At 40.7% G+C, this 23,806-nt stretch overlaps 2 protein-coding genes across 4 annotated transcripts in view; both read right to left on the bottom strand.

The window, feature by feature from the left end:
- The window catches only part of DMC1 (DNA meiotic recombinase 1), a 40,454-nt gene extending 39,608 nt beyond the window's left edge, over positions 1-846 (bottom strand). For 2 of the 3 annotated variants that reach the window (XM_036891487.2, XM_057486362.1), the window contains exon 1: positions 683-846. The gene's annotated coding sequence lies outside the window, so the exon portion shown is untranslated. The remainder of the gene's footprint in view (positions 1-682) is intronic. The other variant, XM_036891481.2, reaches the window with a different exon arrangement.
- A 1,241-nt stretch (positions 847-2,087) lies between these two features.
- The window catches only part of FAM227A (family with sequence similarity 227 member A), a 63,386-nt gene continuing 41,667 nt past the window's right edge, over positions 2,088-23,806 (bottom strand). The window contains exons 14-18 of the mRNA XM_057486361.1: positions 23,118-23,275; positions 21,223-21,375; positions 17,971-18,111; positions 11,124-11,240; positions 2,088-6,997 (exon numbers count right to left, since the gene is read on the bottom strand). Coding sequence (XP_057342344.1) covers positions 6,925-6,997; positions 11,124-11,240; positions 17,971-18,111; positions 21,223-21,375; positions 23,118-23,275 — 642 coding nt within the window. The 3' untranslated portion in view covers positions 2,088-6,924. The remainder of the gene's footprint in view (positions 6,998-11,123; positions 11,241-17,970; positions 18,112-21,222; positions 21,376-23,117; positions 23,276-23,806) is intronic.

Raw genomic sequence — 23,806 nt, 5'->3', positions numbered from 1 at the left:
TCTATTCCATTTCCTCAGTTAACACCAAAATCAGGCATTGGGGCCCCGCAGAAGGGCAGCGAGCTACTATGGGGGAGCTGTGGTCGCTACCACGCTGCCACACAGCAAAGTATTCGCAGCAAACGAGCAGCGTACATGGAATCTTCTGGAATACCCCAGACAGCGCCTCATGTATAAGATCGCCAAAAATTCCACGTTGACGTTCCTCATCGAAGACAAAAAAATTCTTCCCTTGATAAAACGAAAAGACGGTTCTGTGTTTTTCTGAAGTAGCCACTGACGGATTGAACCCCGCATCTCAAGGAGGGCCCCCTGACCCCTAGGTTGCCGGCGCCTGAAGCTGCCCTCGTCACCGGGGAGTGCGGTCCCGGTCACTGCGGCCGCCCCCCTGCAGGACGCCTGGTCAGCACAGGCCGCCAGACATTTTCGTGACACCCGATTCCCTCATGATGGGGCCGAGGGGGCCACTTAGAGACTTGGGTTCGCACTGCTTTTAAAAAGATGTGGGCAATCCCTGTGGTCACCGGAATTCCCTCCCACGGGGGAAGCGGACGCCCAAAGCCATCATCCGTCCAGGGGCCGGCGACCACCGCCAAGCGTTACCGAAGAATGGCGCCCTTGAGTTTCCCCTCAGATTCCTCACACGCTTTCCCTTTCTGCCACAAACCCCGCTTGTACCCACTGTCTCCCCAAGGTTCCCGAAGGGAATCCCTTCTGCCCCCGCCCGGGCTTTCCGGTCCTCAGGGATTCGGGCTCGCAGCCGAACGCTGAGACGGGCTGCCCGCGCGCCGCAGACCAGGGGGTTTTGCGCCAACCTGCGGAGTCCCCGCGCGCGCCCTTTGTGGGCGGGCCGAGGGCCGAGGGGCGGGCCCAGGTGGGCGGGGCGGAGCCGGGCGGGGATCGAGCCTAGGAGGTGGCGCGCTGGGCCCGCCGAGGGGCGCCAGGTGGAGGAAATCTGCTGAGCAGAGGGGCTTTGAAGTGAAGGGATGGGGCGTCCCTTGAGCTGGGGGAGATGCTGAGGTTAGGGAGAGGACTCCAGGGTGGGGTTCCTTTCCACCGCGGTGTGTCACCCCCGGCCGCACTGACGTCGCAGCACCCCTTACTTCTCTCCCCTCTCTCTGACTCCGTTACCGTTTGCCGCTCTGTCGTCTGTGAGCGAGGCACCGAAGGCCCATTCAGGATGGAGAGTAATTTTTCATCTTAACTTCAACTTTTAAATAGACAACACGCGGGACGTTATTTTTGGTCCAGCTTTTAGCTAGAGGTTTCAGGCCCGCCTTCGTGCCCGCAGAGCCCGCTCTGGCGGCGTCCTCCTCCTCCCCTGAGACGGAGACTGTTGAGGAGTCGTGAAACATTCGAGAGAGCATCTGTTGAGGTGGAGGCTGTGATGTATCTTGGATAAGTATCTGTGCGAACAGTTCTGTGGGTTCAAGACCTAGTACAGGGCGACCCCTTTTCTAAAGTGTCTGAATCATTTTCCTGGAATAAATAGCAAAAAATTCCCACAATAACAGTTGGCATTTTGTAGGACTTTTTTTCCCCCCGAGTGGATGTTTAAAGAGCCAACAAATAATTGCCATAGCTCTTCAAAATGTGTTATTTTCCAGAAACATAGCCTGTCCGTCGTGTTAAATGGAAATTAATGCTAATTTGGGGGATGAACTGGATAGTGACGATAGGCTTTTGCCTTGAGGCCTCACCTGAAATAACTATAGTAACTTCTGAGCAACTAGTTAGATGGGGACAGCAATCGTATAGAAGAGCTGCAAAGAGCACAGCAAGACGATTTAGGGAAATATAACATATGTAGTTTGGTGTAGTGACAGCTGGGAGAGAGAAATGTTCATAATATTTGAAAGTTGTGTGCAGTACACTTAAGGAAACTGAAATGAGCTTGGTAATGACAAATTCATGAAGTAAGCATAAAAATATTGTTTGGATATGATATTGATAATTATATACAACTTTAAAAATTTTTTTATAAAACAAACCCCTAAAAAGTACACTTGAAGACCTTTTCACTCAAACCAGGACCAAAAAAAGACTAGTTTTTCATATACAAATGTTCTAAATATGATGAAGCTGGCATTTCAGATCAGTGGGGAAATAGTGAATTCAGTGAATGGTGTTGGAACAGGGAGGTAGCCATCTGGAAAGATAATAAAATTAGAACCACACTTCACACCTTATGCCAAAATAAATTCCAGATGGATCAAGAAATTAAATCTGAACAATAAAATAATAAAAGTGCTAGAAGAAAACATGAGACGTTTTATTATCCCAGAAAAGGAAAAATCTTTAAAGTATGACACAAAAATCAGAAGCCATAGAAGACTTACAAAAACAACTACAGTTAAATAAAGAAACCCTGCATGGAAAAATGCTGGTTTCCTATCTTAGAAATAGACCATGGCAAGCCAGAGCTTTTATGTGCATCAGTAACCAATTAGTAATTGAATCAATTAGCTTTCCCATTTCTCAAACCCTTCAGCAAGTGCACAAGTTCTCTTTCAAATTTAAAACACTTTGTGTCATTTTTATGATAGTCTAAGAAAGAACAAAAAAGACAGTGGGATTACAGACCGTCAAGACCTGAAATTTTAATCCCTTACACTTTACTGCCCCTTTGTGGACAACCTAATAATCAAATAGGGGCATATGATTCTACTGTGTACAGTTGGGTTTCCTCAAATTGGTGCCTATGGATATGTATATTTTTTGGAGTTTTTAAGAGTTCAAATTTGAGAAATGCTTCCATAGAGAACTAGAGAATAAAGAGTAATCATACAAAAAAGTATTTCAATGGGTACATCTGCCCTTAAACGTATTTCATTCATTCAAAAGATGTTTTTTGAATCCCTACAATTTGTCAGACACTGTGCTAGGTGTTCAGTACTAAGGATTCAACAACAAACAAGAAACAAACCTTAGCGGAGGATATAGATAAATATATAGACAATTACAGTAGTATATCACACACACACACACACATATACATACATACCAGTCATTTGGGTTTTTCTCATTTATTTAGACTTATTTTCCAAATTGGAAAAACTTACAACTTTTGGCACATAGTTGCCCAGAGAGGCATGTATGTGATAGTTTATTTACCCAACATTTATTAAACACTGATCGATCCCAGCTGTTTGATGGATATGGAAATAATGACAAGTCTCTGCCCTCAAGAAGCCATGAATCTAGTAGGGAAGACAGATAAAGAAAAAGATAATCACACACAAGGCAAGATAAGAGGGATTATACCTGCAGTTTAGAACCAAGTAGACTTCTCCCTGGGGCATCCTCACAGAAGTGGTGACCCTTAGTTTGGGGCTGGGAAGGATAAGTGAGGACTTGCCAGACTGACAGGGTGGGAAAGGCATAGGGAACACAGAGGTTTATTTAGGAAGTTCTGTGGAGTGAAAAGTGCAAGGGAGAAAGGTGCTTCCAGAAGCAAAGGGGAGAAGACAAAAGGGTTAACATCTGACGATAGCCAACACTTAAATAGCATTTACTGCTTTCTACAGATTAATGTTTGTCACAGAGACACCAGGAGGTAGGTACTATTATTACCCCTATTTACAGATGAGGGAACTGAGTCACCACAAGGTTAAGCAACTTGAGGCTCACAGTCTGGCTCCAGTGTCTGTGTTCTTAACTGATGCTACACCAATATATGGCAGATCCAGTATATTCATATGCAGTTTCATTTCCCATTTATAGAAGTACAGTATAAGCACACACAGGAGTGGCAGCTAAGCCAGACTTAACACTGAAATTCAGCCATTTACTAGCTGTGCGATTTTGGGAGAAACTATTTAACTTTTTTGTGCCTTAGATTCCTCATCTGAAAGCCAAGAATAACAACAGTACTGAGTTGTTGTGAGAATTAAATGGGTTAATACATCTGAAATGTTTGGGGAATGGATTGGAGGAAGCAAGAAAGAGGGCAAAGAGAATAACTAGGAGGAAATTGTGAAAGTCCAAGCCACGGGTAATGGTGGCTTCAACTAAGAAACACCTCAGTTTGAAAAGGGAAACCTGTACTTCACTCACAGGGCTATAGTGAGAAAACAATAAAATAATGTGTGAAACTATGCTTAAAAGTGTGTAGTCCATAGTAAATGCCTTTAAATTTTAAATTATGGATAATTTTTCATATGTACAAAAGCAAAATAATATCCCTATCACCCAGTTTCAATGATTTTGAACACATAATTAATCTTGTTTCACTTAGAGCTCTATCCACTTGTGTCTAGTATGACAAGATGCTGCCTGTTCATCTCATGACTTTCCTGCCATAGGCCTGGAACCAGACATTTCTTCAAGAATCCCTGGATCCTGTTAGTGCAAATAGTATTTCAATACCACAGTCTGTGTCATTGCTACTGGGTCAATCTTTATTTTTACATCATTTCAATGGACAGAGTTAGGAAATAGGTGTTTTTAAAAAGTATCTTTATTAAGGTATAAACGACATACAAGAAATTGTACATATTTAAAGTGTATATATAGTGTGAACCCTTTGGTGGAATAAAGATAGTGAGCATATCCACCACCCCAAAAAGTTTATCTGGGCCTCTTTGTAATCCCTTCCATCCTCTCCTCCCTCCCCTCTCTAGTTCATCTCCCATCCTTATTCCTCAGACAGCTGTTTGCTTTTTAAACATAAAATATATCTTCAGTTTATAGTCAATTCAAAAATCAGGATTATAGGATTTTAACTTCGTCTCTTCTAGTTTAACATCTGAATTTCCCTTCTGTCATACCGAGAATACTGGTTCTCAGTGACACTGGGAATGATGGAATTGGATTATCACACAGTTACTACTTTGTCACACATTACAGTAAATGCTTTTTATAAGTTAGTTTCCTTTGATTTTCTACTCTCCTCCCCTTATAAAGAGCAAAAAATTCTTCACCGTATTTTCCCTTCTAATATTTACAAAGAGCACAGACAGGCCTTTTTATATTGAACTTCCTGAGAGGTCTATGGTTATGAGTTCTCAGTAATTTCTGGAAGGAGTTCATGCAGGGATGATCTTGGACCCAAGCTGTGCAAAGGATTATCCTGAAAGACAGCAATGCAGTTTGTCCTGGGCCCAGAAAACCAGGAGACCTTCTTTCTGGGTGGGGGCTATGGTAGATAAAGATAAACAGGCAATATATCGTCTGTTATAACTGCTACTAATGAGGGTGCACAATAGACTATGGGAGAATATTGGAGGGTTACATGCACCAACTTTGCTAGTGGTGTATCAGGGAAAGCTTCCTGGAGAAGGGAGCATCTATGCAAGGTCCTGAAGGAGATGCAGGAATGAGTGATGTTAGGAGTTAATAGTGAAAAGGGAGAAGGGATTTTCAGGTACAAAAGGAGCAATAGGCAAAAGGCCTAGAAATAGGAGAGAATATGGTTCCTTACAGGAATTCCAAATGAAGAGGCGATTGTGGCTTGGATAGTGAAAGGAAGGCGAGAGAGCCCTGGTTATCTGAGCTGTATGGTGCCTTGTACATGGCAGGTGCTCAGTATGTTCTAGTTTCAGGAGATGAGTGTACTTTTTACAGCAATGATGACAACAACAATAATAATAGTTGATAGGAATTACTAAGTGAAATACCCTGTGCTGTGATGGTTGCACAAATTATCTCATTTAACCATCACAACACTACCCTCCTAGGCAGGTGTTCCCTTTATGCATTCAAGAACAAAGTTCAGAAAGGTCAAGCTACACAGATACTATGCTTCATAACTTTGTTATGAAGAATGGCAAGGACTCAAAGCCCAGAATTTCCTGGGGCCAAAGCTTGAGTTTCTTCTTATTTATTTATTTATTTTAATGGAAGTATAGTTCATACACAGTATTATATTGGCTTTAAGTATACAGCACAGTGATTCAATGGTTACACACATTATTAAACCCTCATTCCAACTTGTGCAATTACTATCTGTTTGAACTCCTTCTTTATTAGCCTTCCTCCATCCATTTATCTGGGTAATATTTTCCAAGGGGGTCACCGAGAGTCACACTCAGGGTTCAAGTGAAGACCCCTATCTGTGGGAGACACTATAGGTCCCAAGAATGTACTTACTTGCTTCTTGATTCAGGCAGATAGCCATTATCTGTTTTCTTTTCCCTTGGCTGTTCCAGGCAGACTGTTCTAACACAAATCTCGGTCACTTTGCGCCCTGAGGCCCAAATGATAAAGGCCAAGCCCCTCAGCTCAGCTGCAGGTCCTTCCACACACTGGTCCCTGTACCTTCGAGCCTCAGAGACTCTCTTTTGACTTGGCTTTTCTTAGATTCTACATTGATCTCCAGCAAAGTGTTAATGCATTTATTGGTTATACATCCTACCTGGTCTTCCAGACTGTGCACCCCTTAAAGACAGAGACTATGTCTTTATTCATCTCTGTATTCACAGGGCCTGGTACAGGCATGGTCCAAATAGACACCTGGCAAATGCTTACTCAATCTCTCCAAGCCCTAGTGTCCTCCTAGGAGAAATGGAGGTAAAAATATCTACCTCAGGAAGGGAGCTGCCAGGAGGGTTAACTGAGATATATCTAAAAAAGGACTTAACAGAATATTCAGCACATAGTAAGTACTCAATAAATGATGTCTCCTATGATTACTATTACTATGTTATACAACAGTATATATTCTGTAGTATTATTATTAATAAACAAGTGAATGAAGGAATTAGTAAGTAAATGCATGAATGAATGAGGTGACTTAACTTCAATTGAAATCCTGACTTTGGCCCAGGGTAGGAGTAAGCTTTAAAATTCTTTGTCCCATGAACTAAGAATGACTAAATGTGTTGCAATATTATCATTTTTTGTTGTTTTCTTGCTTCTATTTTAGATTAAAACAAATACATGCAAGCTTCATCTGAAAAGTTCTTCCAATTCTTGGACAAGAATTCATCCAAGTGAGCTGGAAAGTGAGAGACGTATTTCCTTTTTCTTTATTGGTTTTGACTTCTTGGTAACCTCTCTGTGGATGAACCATAAACACATATAGGTCAGAAAACCAGTGAGATACAGAGAATGAGGAAAGGAATTCCAGGATTATATAGAGCCTAGGAATCACCCAGAGTGAGGCAGGTCAGAAGGCTGGCGAGTGAGGGGGAAATAGATAGACTATGTAAAGTATCTGAATATACTAGGAGGAAATTAATACAACCACAGGATAATCTGGAGATAAACTGTATATGGAGATGCACTAAGGCCAGGCGAGACATTCTGGACATACTGCAATTTTACCCACACTGTGAAACCACTGCTGGACACTTTCTCCAAAATGGGTCTGCCCCAAACCTCCCAGTCCAGAGTGTTCCAATGTGTTCAGTTGGTAGAAAGACAGGTATGAATGGGGTGAAAAGAGGGTGGGGCCCATCAAGAACTCAGGGAGTTAATCAGATAAAGCCAGAGAGCCAGAGATAACTCAGAGGATTAATTAAATGAAGCCACAGGGACTGAAAGTGATTTAAAGGGCACAGATGACAAAAATTCCCCAGATAAAAATGTCAGAGTGCAGCGCATGCCTTCAGTCCTCCAATTAGATCAAGCCCCCAAGCCAAAGAACGTCAATCAAGGTCTTCTCTGCCTTGCCAAAAAACCTATAAAAAGAAGCCTCACTGTAAGCAGCCTGCCTTTGTGTATCTTGACTCTGGCCCACTCCTCCCTTGGAGGGTAATCAAATAAACCTGCCTTTATCTACTTTGACTCTAGCCTGCTCCTCTGGAGTGTATTCAAATAAAACTTCATCCTGCTTCACTACTGTGTCTCTACCTTTCAATTCTTTGTTGCTGTGGGGACAAGAACCGAGGAGAATGAACTCAACCCCCAACAGTTCCTTGCACTGCTTTGGGATCAGTGAGTTTTCATGTTATAAAAGGTCTGAGAGTTTCGAGAAGCATTTAGCCCTGATCTTCTGTGTATGTGTCAGAAAGCTTCCTGGAGAGGAGACCTCATCTGCACCGCCTCTGCGGAAGCAGCAGGAGCTGGCTTGGAAGGAGGCCAGGGCTCGGATGGAGACTTGCATTTCCTCCAGGGGGCTCAGTATGGCGTGAGAGGCAGTTAGGAGTGGAGGTGAGGAGAGAGAAGAGAGGGGAGAGGTATGCAGGGGCCACCTCATGAAGGCCCCACATCTAAGAGTTTGGGTTTTATTCCCTAGGATCCCTAGGGGATGAGGGGAAACTACAGGTTTTAAGCAAAGGAGTACCATGATGTAGTATGGATTTCTGAAAGAGACCTGTGGAGAGTCTGCGCCTTGACTCAAGTGAGCCTTAATTGCCTCCTTTGAAAAAGAGGAAAAATAAAATTTAGCTCACTGGACTGTTCTGAGCCTTTAATGGGGTAACTGATGGAATATGTTTATAGGGCAAAGACCTCTTCTCTCAATTTCCCTTTTAGTATTTGTAATGGGAAGAGCAAGTCTGCTCTTCAGGCTCCTAACATTCTTTGGTCACCAGTCTTAGCAACTTCTGAAAGAGGTGTCTAGAGGATTGTTTTTGGACCCAGGCTATGCTCTGTCTGAACGTGAAACTCTTGGTCCTTCCTGAATCAAAGAATGTGAGAAGCTTTATGAAAACACTCTCATAATGCCTAGTAATTATTGACAGGTTCTGTGCCAGCCTCTTTATATGGGTTAAATCTTATACACATAACAACCATCTGCATTTTTTATGCCAAAGAAACAGGCTGAGAGAACTTAGGTAGCTTGACCTAAAGTCACAGAGGGTGCAGGGCAAAGATTCAAAACCCCAGATCTTTTTAGAATCAAAGCTCTTACTACTCTTACATACTTTTACTTACATCTGTTCCTGTGGGGAAAACTAAAAGTAACTCCTTTACCTGGTTAATTTTTACCTGGGGCTTGTACAGAGGTGTCTTCCCCACTACATGATGGATCCATGATGGGGAGAAGATAACTGGAGTTTCTCTCTATTTTTTTTAAGTGTATTTTTTAAATTCAAGAACAGTTGTATACGATATTATACTGGTTTCAAGTATACAACACAGTGGTCCAACAGTTATATATATATTAAATCCTCATTCCAATTAGGGCAGTTATTATCACCATAGAAAGATGTTACAGAACCACTGACCACATTCCATGCTGCACTTTCCATCCCATGACCAACTTATATTATGACTGAGATTTTTGTGTCACTTTATCCCCAAGGAGTTTCTTTCTATATTTTTAAAATCTCATCCTTTTAATTTCTATTTTTCTGTGTGTTTTGTGATATATATATTATATTAATATATAATTACATATATGATTTCTGAATAATTAATATATTATTAGGGGCTGAGTTCTCATAGATGTTTTACTGAGAGAGATACAAGATCAAGAAAGCTTAGGGACTGTTGATCTAGAGCTATAGCCAGGGTTTCACACAGAGGTAAATATTTGTGGGAGACTTTGCAAATCCCAAACAAATACAATATACTTCCTTCATGAAGACCACTATCTGCCATCAGGACTTTTAAAAATCGAAATATGACCATGTGGTTCCTCTTTTTAATATCTTTCATTAGCTCTCCACAACTTAGACAATAAGGTGCTTCATGAAGTAATCCCTTCGTGATCTTCTGGCATCTTCTCCAGGCTCAGCTCTCCTGAAACGCCTTTACACACTTCCTTGGCTTCTTGCCATGCTACTTCCTGCCTCTTTTTGCCTCCGTTGCTCCACCGCCTGAGAATGCCGGCCTCTTGTCTCAGCCCCCTCCTTCTGTGTGGCAAACATCTTCATATCTTTTCTAGGCTCAGGTCAAGGGACACCACCTCTGTAAAGTGTTTCTGCATGGCTCTTAGGCCACTGCATTCTTTGTCCCCTTTGTCTAACAGCACCTCTAGAATTTACGGCATTTTTGGTTGATATATCTGCCTTCTCTCTACCAGACTGTCAGCCCCTTGCAAACAGGGACTGTGTGTTAGCTACTATTATTTACCTAGTGTCTACTGCAAGGAACTTTTGAAACCTCTCCAAACCTGGACTTGCTGTTATATAAAATGCAGTGGAAATCTCTACCTCATATGGCTATTGTGAAGGGTAAAATGAGGTCTTGTTTATAACATGTTTAGCTTAATGCTTGGCACAAAGCAAAGAATTAATAAAAGGTAGCCATTATTATTGTATTATAATCAATATTGTTATAATATTTTAAGTAAAATAATGGGTAAAAGAATAAATGTATGAATAAATGTAGTGACCCAAGTAAAAACTCCCCATCCCCCTCTTGCTTTTCACTCAGCCTAGGAAAAATATAATGGAATCTTTTTTTTTCTCTTACTTTTTTTTAAATTGAAGTATCATTGATATACAATCTTACGTTGATTTCAAGTATACAACATAGTGGTTCAACAGTTACCCATATTTTTAAATCCTCATCCCTACTAGTGCAGTCACTATCTGTCAACATAGGAAGATATTACAGAATCTCTGGCTATATTCTCCATGCTGTCCTACCATCCCTGTAACAACTTATATTATGATTGAGAATTTTCATGCCCTTTTATCCCCCTCAACCTCCCCACCCCCCCACCCCCCCACACCAACTCCTCCTCCATGGTAACCCCCAGTCACTTCTCGGTATCTATGAGCCTATTGCTTTTATTCACTTTGTTTTGTTTTTAGATTCCATAAATAAGTGAAATCATATGGTATTTGTCTTTCTCTGCCTAGCTTATTTCACTTAGCATAATACCCTCTAGGTTCACTGATATTGATACAAATGGCAAGATTTCTTTCTTTTTTATGGCTGAAAAATATTCCACTGTGTCTCTGTACCACATCTTCTTTCTCCATTTATCTATTGATGGGCACTTTGGTTGCTTTCATATCTTGGCTACTGTAAATAATGTGGCAATAAACATAGGGGTGCATGTATCTTTTTAAATCAGGGATTTTGTTTTCTTTGGGTAAATTTCTAGAAGTAGAATTACTAGGTCATATGGTATTTCTATTTTTATTGTTTTGAGGAACCTCCATACTGCTTTCCATATTGGCTGCCCCAATGGAATGTTTCTTTCCTTATTCTGGGAATAGTTATTTGTATTTCTCAGTCTTTAGTCACAATTTCCTTTTTCTTCTGTTGTTGTTCTACCCTACCTGGTTCTGCAGGAACTTCCTAGTTCCAGGGAAGATAATTCACCAGAGTTTGAATGTGAGAAGGGAGAGTAGTTCAACTTCTGTCTCCCTTTACTTTCACTCTCCTTCTTTCCCTTCCTGTGTGGGAAACAAAAAAAGGCATCAACAAAAATCAGCTCAGATATTACTGTGATTCCTTCAAAGTTTTCACTGGAGTCTGAATAGGTAGTGAAAGAGTTTACGAATCAACCAATAGCACTGGCAATAGCAAATTACCGAAGCAGAGTGCTGAACACACAGCAAGGACTGAGGATCTATTGTGTGCCAGGCACTGAGTTAGGCCCTGGGAAAACAAGGTCATCTAGGGTGAGATCCTTTCCTCAGGGACAAACTTGCAATCTAGGGAACTGGACAAGCAAATCTGTGCCTAGAGTAGGCTATATTCTGTGGGATGTGAGCAGGAAAGCACAGGGTACATAATGGGTACCCTGAGAAGGCAAGTCAGGGAAGACTTCCTGGGGGTGATGTCTGAGTGGGGTTTTAAGGGTCAGCTAGGGGTTAGCTAGATTAAGACATAGTTGAAGGATAATAAAGTCTGAGAGAATAATAATAATATTGGTAAATTAGAGTTGGCTTTTTATATTTCTAAGAATAGAAGGTGGATATCAGAAAGATTGTTAATGAGTCACAACTGATCCCACAAAATTCCACGGATCACACAGGTGGGTCCTAAGCTAAACTGTTATTATCAAAACGTTGTGGTCTTTCTCTGGTTTAAAGGAAATTTTAAATTGGAAGGTTTAAGATGGGAAGGTTTCCTAGGGTAAATTTCTCAACTCATTAAGCTCTGGTTTCTTCATCTCTAAAAGGGAGAGTATAACGCCATCTATCTATCTGTAATAGAGATGGTTAGTGACCAACCCACCATCCACTCTCTTCTTTTTCCTTAGCAATGGAGCCAGTTTTTGTTTAATATGACAGTACAACCAGACTAAAAACAAAAAATACATTTCCTAGCCTCCTTTGAAACTAACAATACCATGTGACTAAATATCTGGCCCTATAAAATGGTACCATTATACGGTATTTGCAGGGAGGCTATTAAAAAGGGAGGGAGTTGACTGCAAATGGGCATGAGGGATCTTTCTGAGGTGATGAAAAAATTCGAAAACTGGATTGTAGTAATTGTTGCAAAACTCTAAATTTACTACAAAATCATTGAATTGTGCACTTAAATTGAGCAAATTTGTGGCAAATTATGCCTCAGATTATTATAAAGTAATAATAATATAATTATAGAAGAGCATTTAAAATGTTTTTTAAAATAATTCATTGAAAAGGAAGAAGCCATGTAGTACGAGAGCCATGTATCATATTCTAGCAATGAGATGTAAGAAAATGTTGTTTGAGACTTCTGGGAATGTTCCTTAAAAGAGAATGTGGTTATAGACTAAAGTAAATGGATGGAGAAAAATATACCAGGTTAACAGTAATCAAAAGAAAGCAAGACTAGCTATATTAACTTCAGACAGAGCAGACTTCAGAGTGAGGATAATTATCAAGGATAAAGAAGGGCATTGTATAATGATAAAGGGGTCAGTTCTCCAAGAAGATATAATAATTTTTAATGTGTATGTATCTAACAACAGGGTATCAAACTACATGAGGCAAAAAGTGATTGAACTGCAAGGAGAATAAGTAGACAGATCCAGCAGTCAGAAAATCAGTAAAGACATAGTTGAACTCAACAACACCATCAATCAACTGAATATACTTGACATCTATAAATGTCATTACCCAACAATAGCAGAATACACATTCTCCTCAAACTCATGTGTAACATTCATCAAGATAGAGCACATTCATCAAGATAGCCATAAAATATACCTTAACAAACTTAAAAAAAAAAAAGAAATCACACACAGTCTGCTCCCAGACCAAATGGAATCAAACTAGAAGTCATTAACAGAAAGATAACTGGAAAATCCCCAAATAATTGGAGATTAAACAACATATTTCTAAATAATACATGGGCCAAAGAACAAATCTCAACAGAAATTTTAAAGTATTTTAAGCTAAATGAAGTGAAAACACAACTTATGGATGCAGTGAAAGCAGTGCTTAGATGGAAAATTATAGCATTACATGTGCATATTAGAAAAGAAGAAAACTCTAAAATCAATCATCTAAGTTTCTACCTTAAAATCTAGATAAAATAAAGTGCAAATTAAGTCCAAAGTAAGCAAAAGAAAAGAAATAATAAAAATTAGAACAGAAATCAATCAAATTGAAAACAGAACATCAATAGAGAAAATAAAACAAAAAGCTGATTCTTTGAAAATATTAGTAAAACTGTTAAGCCTCTAATCTAGCTAACTAAAGAAAAAAAATTGAGGACACAAATTGCTAATATCAGAAATGAAAGAGGGGACTTAATTACAGATTACATGGACATTAAAAAATAAAGGAAATCCAATTAAAAAATGGGCAGAGGACATAAAGAGACAGTTCTCCAAAGAAGAAATTCAGATGGCCAACAGGTGCATGAAAAGATGCTCCACATCACTAATCATCAGGGAAATGCAAATTAAAACCACAATGAGATATCACCTCACACCAGTAAGGAAGGCCAACATCGAAAAGACTAAGAACAAATGCTGGCGAGGATGCGGAGAGAGGGGAACCCTCCTACACTGCTGGTGGGAACGTAAAATAGCTCAACCATTGTGGAAAGCAATATGGAGGTTCCTTAAAAAACTAAAAATAGAAATACCATTTGACCTGGGAGTTCCACTCCTTGGAATTTACCCAAAGATTACAACTTTTCAGATTCAAAAAGACATATGCATCCCTATGTTTATCGCAGCACTTTTTACAATAGCCAAGATATGGAAGCAACCTAAGTGTCCAATAGTAGATGAATGGATAAAGAAGATATGGTACATATACACAATGGAATACTATTCAGCCATAAGAAAGAAACAAATCCTACTATTTGCAACAACATGGATGGAGCTGGAGAATTTTATGCTCAGTGAAACAAGCCAGGTGGAGAAAGACAAGTGCCAAATGATTTCCCTCATTTGTGGAGTATAACAATGAAGCAAAACTGAAGGAACAAAACAGCAGACTCACAGACTCCAAGAAGGAACTAGCGTTTACCAAAGGGAAGGGGGTGGGGAGGGAGGGAGGGAGAAGGGGATTAAGGGGCATTATGATTAGCACACATTATGTAGGGGGTGCACAGGGAAGGCAGTATATATAGCACAAAGAAGACAAGTTAGTGACTCTACAGCACCTTATGACACTGATGGACAGTGACTGCAATGCGGTGTGTGTGGGGGGTACTTGATAATATGGGTGAATGTAGTAACCACAGTGTTGCTCATGTGAAACCTTCAGAAGATTGTATATCAATGATACCTTAATGAAAAAAAAAAAAGATAAGAAAATCAGAGAATAAGTCCAGGAGGTCCAAAACTGAGTATAATAGTTCTACATAGCTAGGAAAATGAAAGGAAGGAAATTATAAAAGAAATAAAAAGAAAAATTGTCAGAATTGGAGAACTTTACTTTCAAGTCTGAGAGGTTGCCCAACCCTAATGAAACATATTGAGAAAAAGACTTATACCAAAGCATGTAATTGTAAAATTCAGAATACTGAAGACTGTATCTGAAAACCTTCCATGAGGGAAAAAGGTAACATACAAAGCCATATGAATCAGAATGTCATCAGACTTTTCAATAACAAAATTAGAAGGTAGGATAAAATTTTTTTTTCAAAAGTCTGTGGTAAATTGGCTTTTAATTTAGAATTTTAGTCCCAGTAAAACATTTGCCAAATATTAATCAAGAGCAAAGCCATGCTGGACTTGTAAAAACTAAAAAATCTTCTCAATACCTTTTCTTCAAGAACTAGTAGAAGATGTGCTCCAGCAAAATGAGGAAATAAAACAAGAAAGACATGTGACCTGGGAACCAGGAACTCCAAAAAAGTAAAGTTCACAAAGGAAAGTCCTAGGATGATGGTGAAAAAAGCTCAATTCTGTGTGCAAACCTAGAACACCCCAGTCCAGATTGGAGGAGGATGAGGGCTTGAGAAGGAGAACTACAAGATTTTTTTAAAAGGAAAAAATTAGGAGACTATATTCTCACTTGTAGGATCATCCACCACAACTTTTTCTTAACCCTTTAGAGTCTGCATCTGTTTGCAATGAGGAGAAAAAGAACAAGCAGCAAACTGCATTTGTCTTGTCATGATTACGTTATCTAACAGAATATATTAATGGAATATACATAGTTTACAGGATACTATGTATTAGAATATGACAAAAAATGCCACTTGGTTTTTGATAGCTCTTAACAATATGGAAAAAAATTATCAACAGATAATGTTTAAAATGAAAAAAAATAAAGAAATATATATGTTAGCATGTTATTTAGAATAATGGTTGTAAGTTTCAGAATTCAAAATTGTAATTTCTGTAGCATAGACTCTTGTGAGGTAGAGCAGGCAGAAACATGGGACAAACATTATGATTAATTTTTCCTGCCTATGACGAAAATGTCAAGATTTAAATAGTATAGCAAGACTATGAGGGATTCCACCTTAAGGCTAAGATTCCATTTTAAAAACCAGGGAGTTAGGAGGGAAGATTCCTAACATATTTTATGGTTTAGCTAACAACCAACCATATCTTTAAGGCAGGGCAAGCAGTTCTAAATGACAGTATTTCCACTGTTTGAGGGTAACCACTATCTTGGAAGTGAACAGGATCAATAAATTCCATAGAATATCTAGAGGACTGACTATGGATGGTGATATAATGCTTCTCACTGAAGAAAGACATTATGAGACCATATGTCAAGCCTACGCTCCCTTGGTCCTTTACCCAATTCTTGAAATCCTTAGAAGACATGAATCCTAAGCCTTTCATGGTACCTCCTCTCTGAGGCTGCCCACACTCCCTTTTCTTTGAGTGTGTTCTTTGCCTTAAATAAAGCCTTCTTGCTGCTCAAATTACTGTGTTTTGTCTCCATGCTCTTCCAAGCCTCTTGGGAGATTAATAAGAGACCCTTTTTTCCAGTGGTATTTTTGTTACTTCACTATTTCATTCAGCTCTGTAAAGTTAAGCACAAGTCTTCACTCTCTCTGTCCTACTTCAGGCAAGTAGGGAGGGGCTACTAAGATCCCTGATCTGGGCTTGCCTGTTCCCGTCGCCTGGGTGACCCGGACAGGGCTGCAGCTGTACGATCATGCTCTTTAGTGGCCTGCCCCCAAATCTCCTTCCTTTGTCTTTGGGAAGTTCTCAGAATATAATCTCACTCCATCCAGTGCTCTGCAGCTCCTCCAAATCCTGGGGTGGTAGGGACTTAGTTCCCACGCCGTGCAGATTCAAGAGGACCCTGGATGCAGGTGACCCTGGCTTCAGGAGTTGGCAAGGGATTTACCCTGTGCTGAGCAGGAGTTCAATGAGCTTCCCTTCCTCCCTCTGTTCTTCCTGGTCTCTGCTGCCTGCATGGCTCCTGCCATTCACTACTACTCTCACTTGAATGAATTCTCCCTTACCCACACTCATCTGACCCGTTCATGAATTGTCAATCAGAGTCAAGAATTCTCCCCCATTTGGGTTGAAGTTTCACTTAGTGCACAGGGAGAGACCTCCCCAGGTGCAGTTAATTGGCAACATTTGGATGGCTGCCTATGGGCTACAGGACAGCAGAATCCAGAAGACGTGACATGTGAGAACCCCTCCATTCTGTCCTCAACTCTCCCAGACTTCCTGACCAGCCAGATCCAATGGTGAGCTGGTCGCTCTGCAGACTGGCTTGAGGAGCTTTCTGACTAGAAGGTCAGTTCATTCTTCCCCTCCCCCTTGCCTGGCAACAAAAAGAACTGACTGCTTCCTACTGTGTTCCCTTTTGAAGTCCTCTCTTAGGACCTGTGTAACTTGTTGCATGTTATCTATTTACATATCTTTTTCCTCCTTCTCAGCTGTGAGCCCTTGAGGACAGTATCTTTCCATTTTTTATTTCTTTGTATCCTTAGTACCTGGCATAGGAGGTCTTCAGTCAGGATTTACTTGGCTTTTCTGTGCCTATTTTCTATTCAGTAAAATGGGAATGATGATATCTAACAGGGTTTTGATTAGATACAAATAAAGTAGGCATGCTGTCTTCATCTGATGGCATCTTACCCATTCTACCCCATGGCATTAACTGTGCTCTGCTCTCTCAGGCTGTAAGGACACTCAGGCCTAGCTAATCGTAGCCATATTGTGTTTCTTCCTGAACATGGTATTGGTCCAGACAAAAAGCGGGGTAGAGAGCTCAAGCAGAGCCATCAGATACTTTTATGGGGCTTGGAGATGGTGTCCCTTTTCCTTTAGGTCATGTACTGTAATAAGGTCATAGGCTTGGGACTGCCTGGCAGCTTGGAAAACTAGCTGACCCTCAGAGGGAGAGGGGAGAAGCGGGGGAGAGAGAGAGCTAGCCGGTGCAAGAGCGCTCCTGAGAACATCCCTGAACCCTCGGGTCTGGCGCGCCTGCAGCTAGCTTGTGTGTGGCCTTCGTAGTTACGGACGCCACTAGATTTTCCTTCTGCTTCAGCTGGTTTGAGCTGGTTTCCCGGCTTGCGACAGAAGAGCTCTGACTTATACAATCCATAAAGTACACTGCTTAGCACAAAGGAAGTACAAAATCATTGGAAGGTCTTACTACTACCAGTAATAATAATAAATAGTAATAAAAGTAAAATGAGAAGTAACACATAAAAGCAAGTGAACTTTTAGGTGGGTGCTGTTTTCCATGTTTAAGAATTCTTACAGTGTTTATATTTCTACTTTTCCATGTCTTTGTTAGAACAAACCTTGAAAGAAACACAATCTCATTCTGATGGATTCCTCTAGACTTCTCTTCAGGGGGTTCCTTAATGAAGGTTGAAGGTGGGAGGAATACATGGTCTGCCTTTTTTTTATCTCTTGCTCTTTGATCTATACTCTTTACCTCCCTGTGGGGTGATCACAAAGACAAAAACGTAAAAACACTAGAGTCAGCATGATTTTTTCACTCCTATCTTCATATGTAAAAAGAGGCAAATATTTACAAATTCGTTCATTACTTCTGTCAAGAGCAACGGACTGAAGCAGAGAGCTGACCACAGCCACTCAGCCATGGAGCCCCTGCTGTGTGCCAGGGATCGTACCAGCCCTGGGACACAAGGAGAGGAATAAAATGGGGTCCCTGAACTCAAGGAACACATACTCAAATCAGGAAGACAGGTGAGGAAGTCAGTTATTGAGAGGAAGTTGAGCACTAAAGGCAAGCTGAATTCAAACTGGGGCCCCGCCATTTGCTGTGTGACATTGGGCAATTTACTGAACTTCTCTATGCCAGTGTACTCATCTCAACACAGATAGAACCTAACGTTGTAGTGAGGATTAACTGAGTCTCCACAGGTCAAAGGTTAGCACTGTGTCTGAGATGCAGGAAGTGCTCAGGGGGCGTCTGTTGCTGGTGGTGTTATTATAGGAGGTTTTCAGTGGCATGTGTTCAGATAAGCTTGGGATACACAATAGAAATGCTGAATCAGGTAATAGACCAACTGACTTTTGAAACGTGAGTAGGTATTTACTTGATGAAGAAGCAAGTTCCAGGTAGACAAAATAGCAGTAAATATATGCCAAGTGCCTAAGATGCTGTCATATACTTCTCTGCTGTTCTAACATCAATTTAGAAACACTGGTATTAAAAAACTAGCATTCAGCTTGGCCTAGACCGATGATTATGCCACAGTGTGGGTCTTTTCCCAAGTCAAGGAAAAAGACTGTGCTGACAAAACTTTCTTATTTTGGGGACCTGTCTACCACAACTTTTTCTTAACCTTTTGGAGCCTGCTTCTGCTTGCAATGGAGAGACAATGAACAGGCAGCCACCTCCATTTGTCCTTGTTATGATGGCATTTTCTAACAGGAAAACTTGGATGTAATTCCATGGCTATATTTTCTATATTGTCATTTCTTGAGACGTTGAGGTGTACAAAGGTCTTAGGCTCCTATTTTCCACTAGTAAAAGCATCTTTAGCTTGTTTGACAGAATCATGTGGTGAAATATGACAGAGTTCTGCAAACAGTATTTTGAACTGTTGGTGCTCTGCCCCTAAACAACTTTGAAGATCAAGGCTCTGGACTCACAAGAAAGCTAAATTCTTCAGCCGCACCTGACCCTGTCCCTTTGTTGAACAGCTCCATCTACGTGTACAAACTAGGCTCGTCCTCCACCTAGAGCAGGGACCCCTGCAAAACATCTGCTGGCTCGCCTTTCCGAAGGGGGTTGCCTCAGACCCCTCCAGCTCCAAACTCTGCAACTCCAAGTCCTTGTGCTGCTTTGGACCGTGCGGTTTTTATGGTATGGGGTCACATGTATTAACTCTTAACAGTCATTAATTACTGAGCACTTCCTTTGAGCCAGGCACAGAGCTAGACATCTCCTTCCACCCACAACTACTCTGTGAGTAGTGCCCTGTTTTACAGATGAGGTATCCAAGCCTCACACAGGGTAAATGATGCACCTAGTTCCCACAGAATTAGCTCTGTCTTCCATGTATTAAGAATTCTTACAGTGTTCATAACTCTAACTGGAGTTTGTCTGTCCAACTTGAATGCCAGTGCTCCTAACAGATACTCTGTTTTAGGGAAATAAGTGCTAACTAATGCCCCAAAGGAGTTCTAGCCCACCTACAAGTAATATTCTATGTGGGTATTTGTCACTTTTTGTTGTTATGGTCACCATGACACACACACGTGCGCACGCGCGCCTTATTATTTAAAATTTAAAATATATACAAGAGACTTTATATTTAAACCATTTACCCATTATCTAGCTTCAATAGTTATCAGCATAACATCAATCTTGACTCATCTATTATTCCCCTTGCCCCCTCTCCTCACCCCAAATAGGTTATTTTAAAGCAAATCCTAAACACCATGTTATTTCATCCATAAACACTTCATTATGTCTCTTTAAGCCAATATAATATCTAAAAAGAAACAAAGGAACACACCATTAAAAAGGATTACTTAATATAATCTAAAACCCATCAGAGTTCAAATTTTTCCAATTATCTCATAAATATTTTTTGATAGTTGGTTTGTTAAAGTCAAGATCCAATAATGTTTTGACTGATAGAAATCTTCAGTGTTTTCTAAATACTAATAGCTTTTGCTTCTTCTCTTATTTTCCTTGCTTTTTCAGGGCTGAAGAAACCAGGTTACTTGTCTTACAGAATTTCCCATTCTGGATTGGTTCACGGCATTCCTGGAGTTTGCCAGAGTCCTCTAAGTTCTCTATGACCTGTAAACCAGTAGATGTAGATGACTGCCATTTTTGTAAAGGTTCTTGAAGTATAACATAGATACCAAAGAGTGTACACTCTAAACGTGCAGCTCAAGGAATTTTCATGTACTGACCGTACCCATGTAATCAGCACCCAGATTAAGAAACAGAACATTGACAGCCCTCAGAGGTCCCCCTGTGCCCCTGCTCAGTCATACCCTACTTCCCCAAGGGTAACCCTGCCCTGATGTCTAACAGCGCAGGTGTGTTTTAAGGCCATCTTTTTTTTTTTTTTTGGTGAAAAAACTTTGAGAATTGCTTTAGTAATAGAAGGTGTGCTGAGCTTCTTGATAACTCCTTATCAAACAAAAAGTGAATATATTTATTTGGCAATGAACTGCTAACACATAATTACAAAGTTTCTCCTGACATTCCTGTAATTCACCTGACAATGATGTCTTCATGAAACAAAGATGTCCTTATATATTTCTGAAATATATATACTGTAGACTTAATCTTGAATATTCTACATTAATTTAATATTAACCCTAAATTAGTTTGCTTTGTTAGTACCACAGCTAGGTGTGGCTATGGGACTAAGTTCTGGTCAATGGAATGAAAATGGAAGGTTCATTGTGATTATTAGGGAGTTTACATTCTGAGCACAGGAAAGCTGAATATGCTTAGACGGTTACAGGGCTCGGCTCCCCAGTGAAAAATCATGATGGTGTGCGCTACAACAGCCAAATGCCGAAACAGTGCCACGTCCCTAATGCCCCTTAAATACCTGAGGACGTTGTCTTGCAGCGCCTTTAGGTAATTATCAAAATAATTCCACTCACTCCCGCGAAGCTGGTTCATCTGGTGGAATTTGTCCCTCCGCTTCTTCATGTTGTTCAGGGTCAGGCTGATGATGTCAGCGTACGTCAGGCTGGACTCAGTGGCTTTTATCGTCAAGGGAAACCCCACACTGTCAGTTGGCATTGACTGAGCATTATTAGTGGGATGCACCTAGTGCATGGGGAGGAGGGAGGATAGGATAGCAAGCTGTGGGGGGAGTGACCTTGTTTCTGGATGAGATCATTGAAATCTAAGCAGGAAATTACTCTTCCTGGTCTTTGACCATGGCAAGCTTTAGAAAGCAAGAGGTTATCCTCTCCATGGTTAGGCCATTCCCATTTTATAATAAGCCCCTCTTTCCTCCTGCTGGTGGAAGGGCTAGGAAATGCTTTTTTTAGACTGTTATCTAAAATTCTTACTCTATTATCATAGTGGTGAATACACAGGGATTCCAACTTCCTTTCCCTTTCAGGCCAAAGGCCTCATTCTGTATCTCATGATTTATCTGCTGAAAATTTCTCTCTGCCTTCCCCACCCTCCCCACCCCTTCTGAATCAGGCTGAATCTCAGTCACACTTATCCTGAGTTTAGGACTTCCAACAAGATATGTCATCCTCTATGTCCCCATTTCCTTATCTGTAAAATAGGGATAATAATACCTACCTTAGTTGATGTTAATAACAATAATGACAGCTATTATTTATTTAGTGCCAGATGTAAGTCAGCCAATCCTGGTTGCACCCTATTGGTTTGGTATAATTATCCTTATTTTAGGAAGGAGCTGAGAAAGACATTGAGCTCAGAGGTGAGGCTGTGCACATGAGATCTTAAGCCAGTGGGTTGCTGAGCTGGGACTCAAATCCAGGGCTCTGTACTCCCAACCCAGGCTCCCCCCACTACACTACAATGTCTACAGAACAATGAGGTGATACATGGGAAAACACTTCATAAATAATAAAGTACTATGAAATGTGAGCTGTCATTATTTTCTGCCTATAGACATATAAATAAGTTTATGATATGAAGCTTTAGGGCAGGAGTTACTGAGATCATTATGAAAGCTCCTCCTGATGTGTAGCTATATGCAGATAGGTCACATTCAAGCATTTGTTACTTGCCAGGCACTGTGCTAAGCCTTTACCTCTGTGGTGCCTGTACTCTGCCTAACAGCCCTATGAGGCCGGCACTGTTATCACATTTTATAGATAAAAAAATGAGGCTCAGAGAGAAGCTGGAACTTACCTGAGGTCACTTTCTGGTAAGCAGTTGAGGTGGTTCCTGAGTCCAGGACTATCTGAGTCCGTGTTCTGACCCACTATGGTGAACTGGGACTCAGGACACCAACACATGTCATACCTACTTTCTTAGGACCTGAGCTTTTTACCAAATCGTTAGGATAAATGCTAATGGGGCCAGGAATCTGCTGATGGGTCTGGGGAAGGGGTGTGTGTTAGGAGAGTGCTAGAAGAAACACACTCCTAGACACCAAAATTTCTGTTCAACACATGGTCTGGTGTCAGTGAGCATCTGGGAGGCATGAATTGCAAAATACGTTAGAGTACCTAGTTAGCCCATTCATCCTGGTGGTAGGTAGGAAGACATTTTGCACACAGGGAAATTTGACTTGCCCAGGATTCCATACAGTCAGTTCATGAGACAGATGTGGAATTAAAATGAGCAAGATTCTGACCTTTAGGCTTGTATCAATAGCTACCCTTGATGGGTACCTGCTACATGCCAGACACTATGCTAAGGGCTGATGCCTCTTCCTGCACCCTTGCTTCTGGGAGTGGAAGCAGGGGCCTGAAGTAATGTGTGCCCTGCCTGCAGAGGAAAGGATATGGGATGGCCTTGGTTTTTTCCCTCCTGGTTACCAACACATCTTTGCCATGCTGCTGCAGCCTGGAGTAGTTGTGAAGGAAGTTCACAATCAGAGGGCTCTTCCCATAAATGTTGAAGAGGTTTGAGGTCAGCTCAGGGCTTTTGCAGGCAGGGTAAGACTGCATAGGAAAGACAGGAAAAAAAGATAAAGGATACTGTCATTTTTATAGCATGTATTAAGAAATATAAAGATGTTCATTCATGTCCTTTGCCTGGTATCTCCAGTTTTAGGATGATATCCTAAGGAAAAAACCTAAATTTAAAAAGATTTAGGCACTAAGATGTTTGCTGCACAGATATTTACTGTAGCAAAACATTAGAATGCCCTAAATGTTCAAGTAAAAGATAACAATATCTCTACCATAAAGTATAGTATGCCACTATTAAAATATTTACCAAGAGTTGGTACCAAAAAATTGTTTCAGATGTAACAGTAGATTAAAAAAATCAAGATGCAAAACTGGGTAGATAGTATTATATATTTTATGTGAAATATATATATATAATACATATGAAGTAAATCAGTAAAAAAAAGAAAAATAGATATGAGACTAGAAGTATAGTTACCAAAATGTTACCAATTCATTCAGCGAATATTTACTGAGTGACTACCATGCATATACACACTGTTCTAGGTGCTGGGGATGCAG

The sequence above is a fragment of the Manis pentadactyla genome, chromosome 10 (genome assembly GCF_030020395.1).
Source record: "Manis pentadactyla isolate mManPen7 chromosome 10, mManPen7.hap1, whole genome shotgun sequence".
NCBI classification, from domain to species: domain Eukaryota; kingdom Metazoa; phylum Chordata; class Mammalia; order Pholidota; family Manidae; genus Manis; species Manis pentadactyla.
Note: the sequence above shows the minus strand (reverse complement) of the source record. Positions and strands in the feature narration are given on the sequence as shown.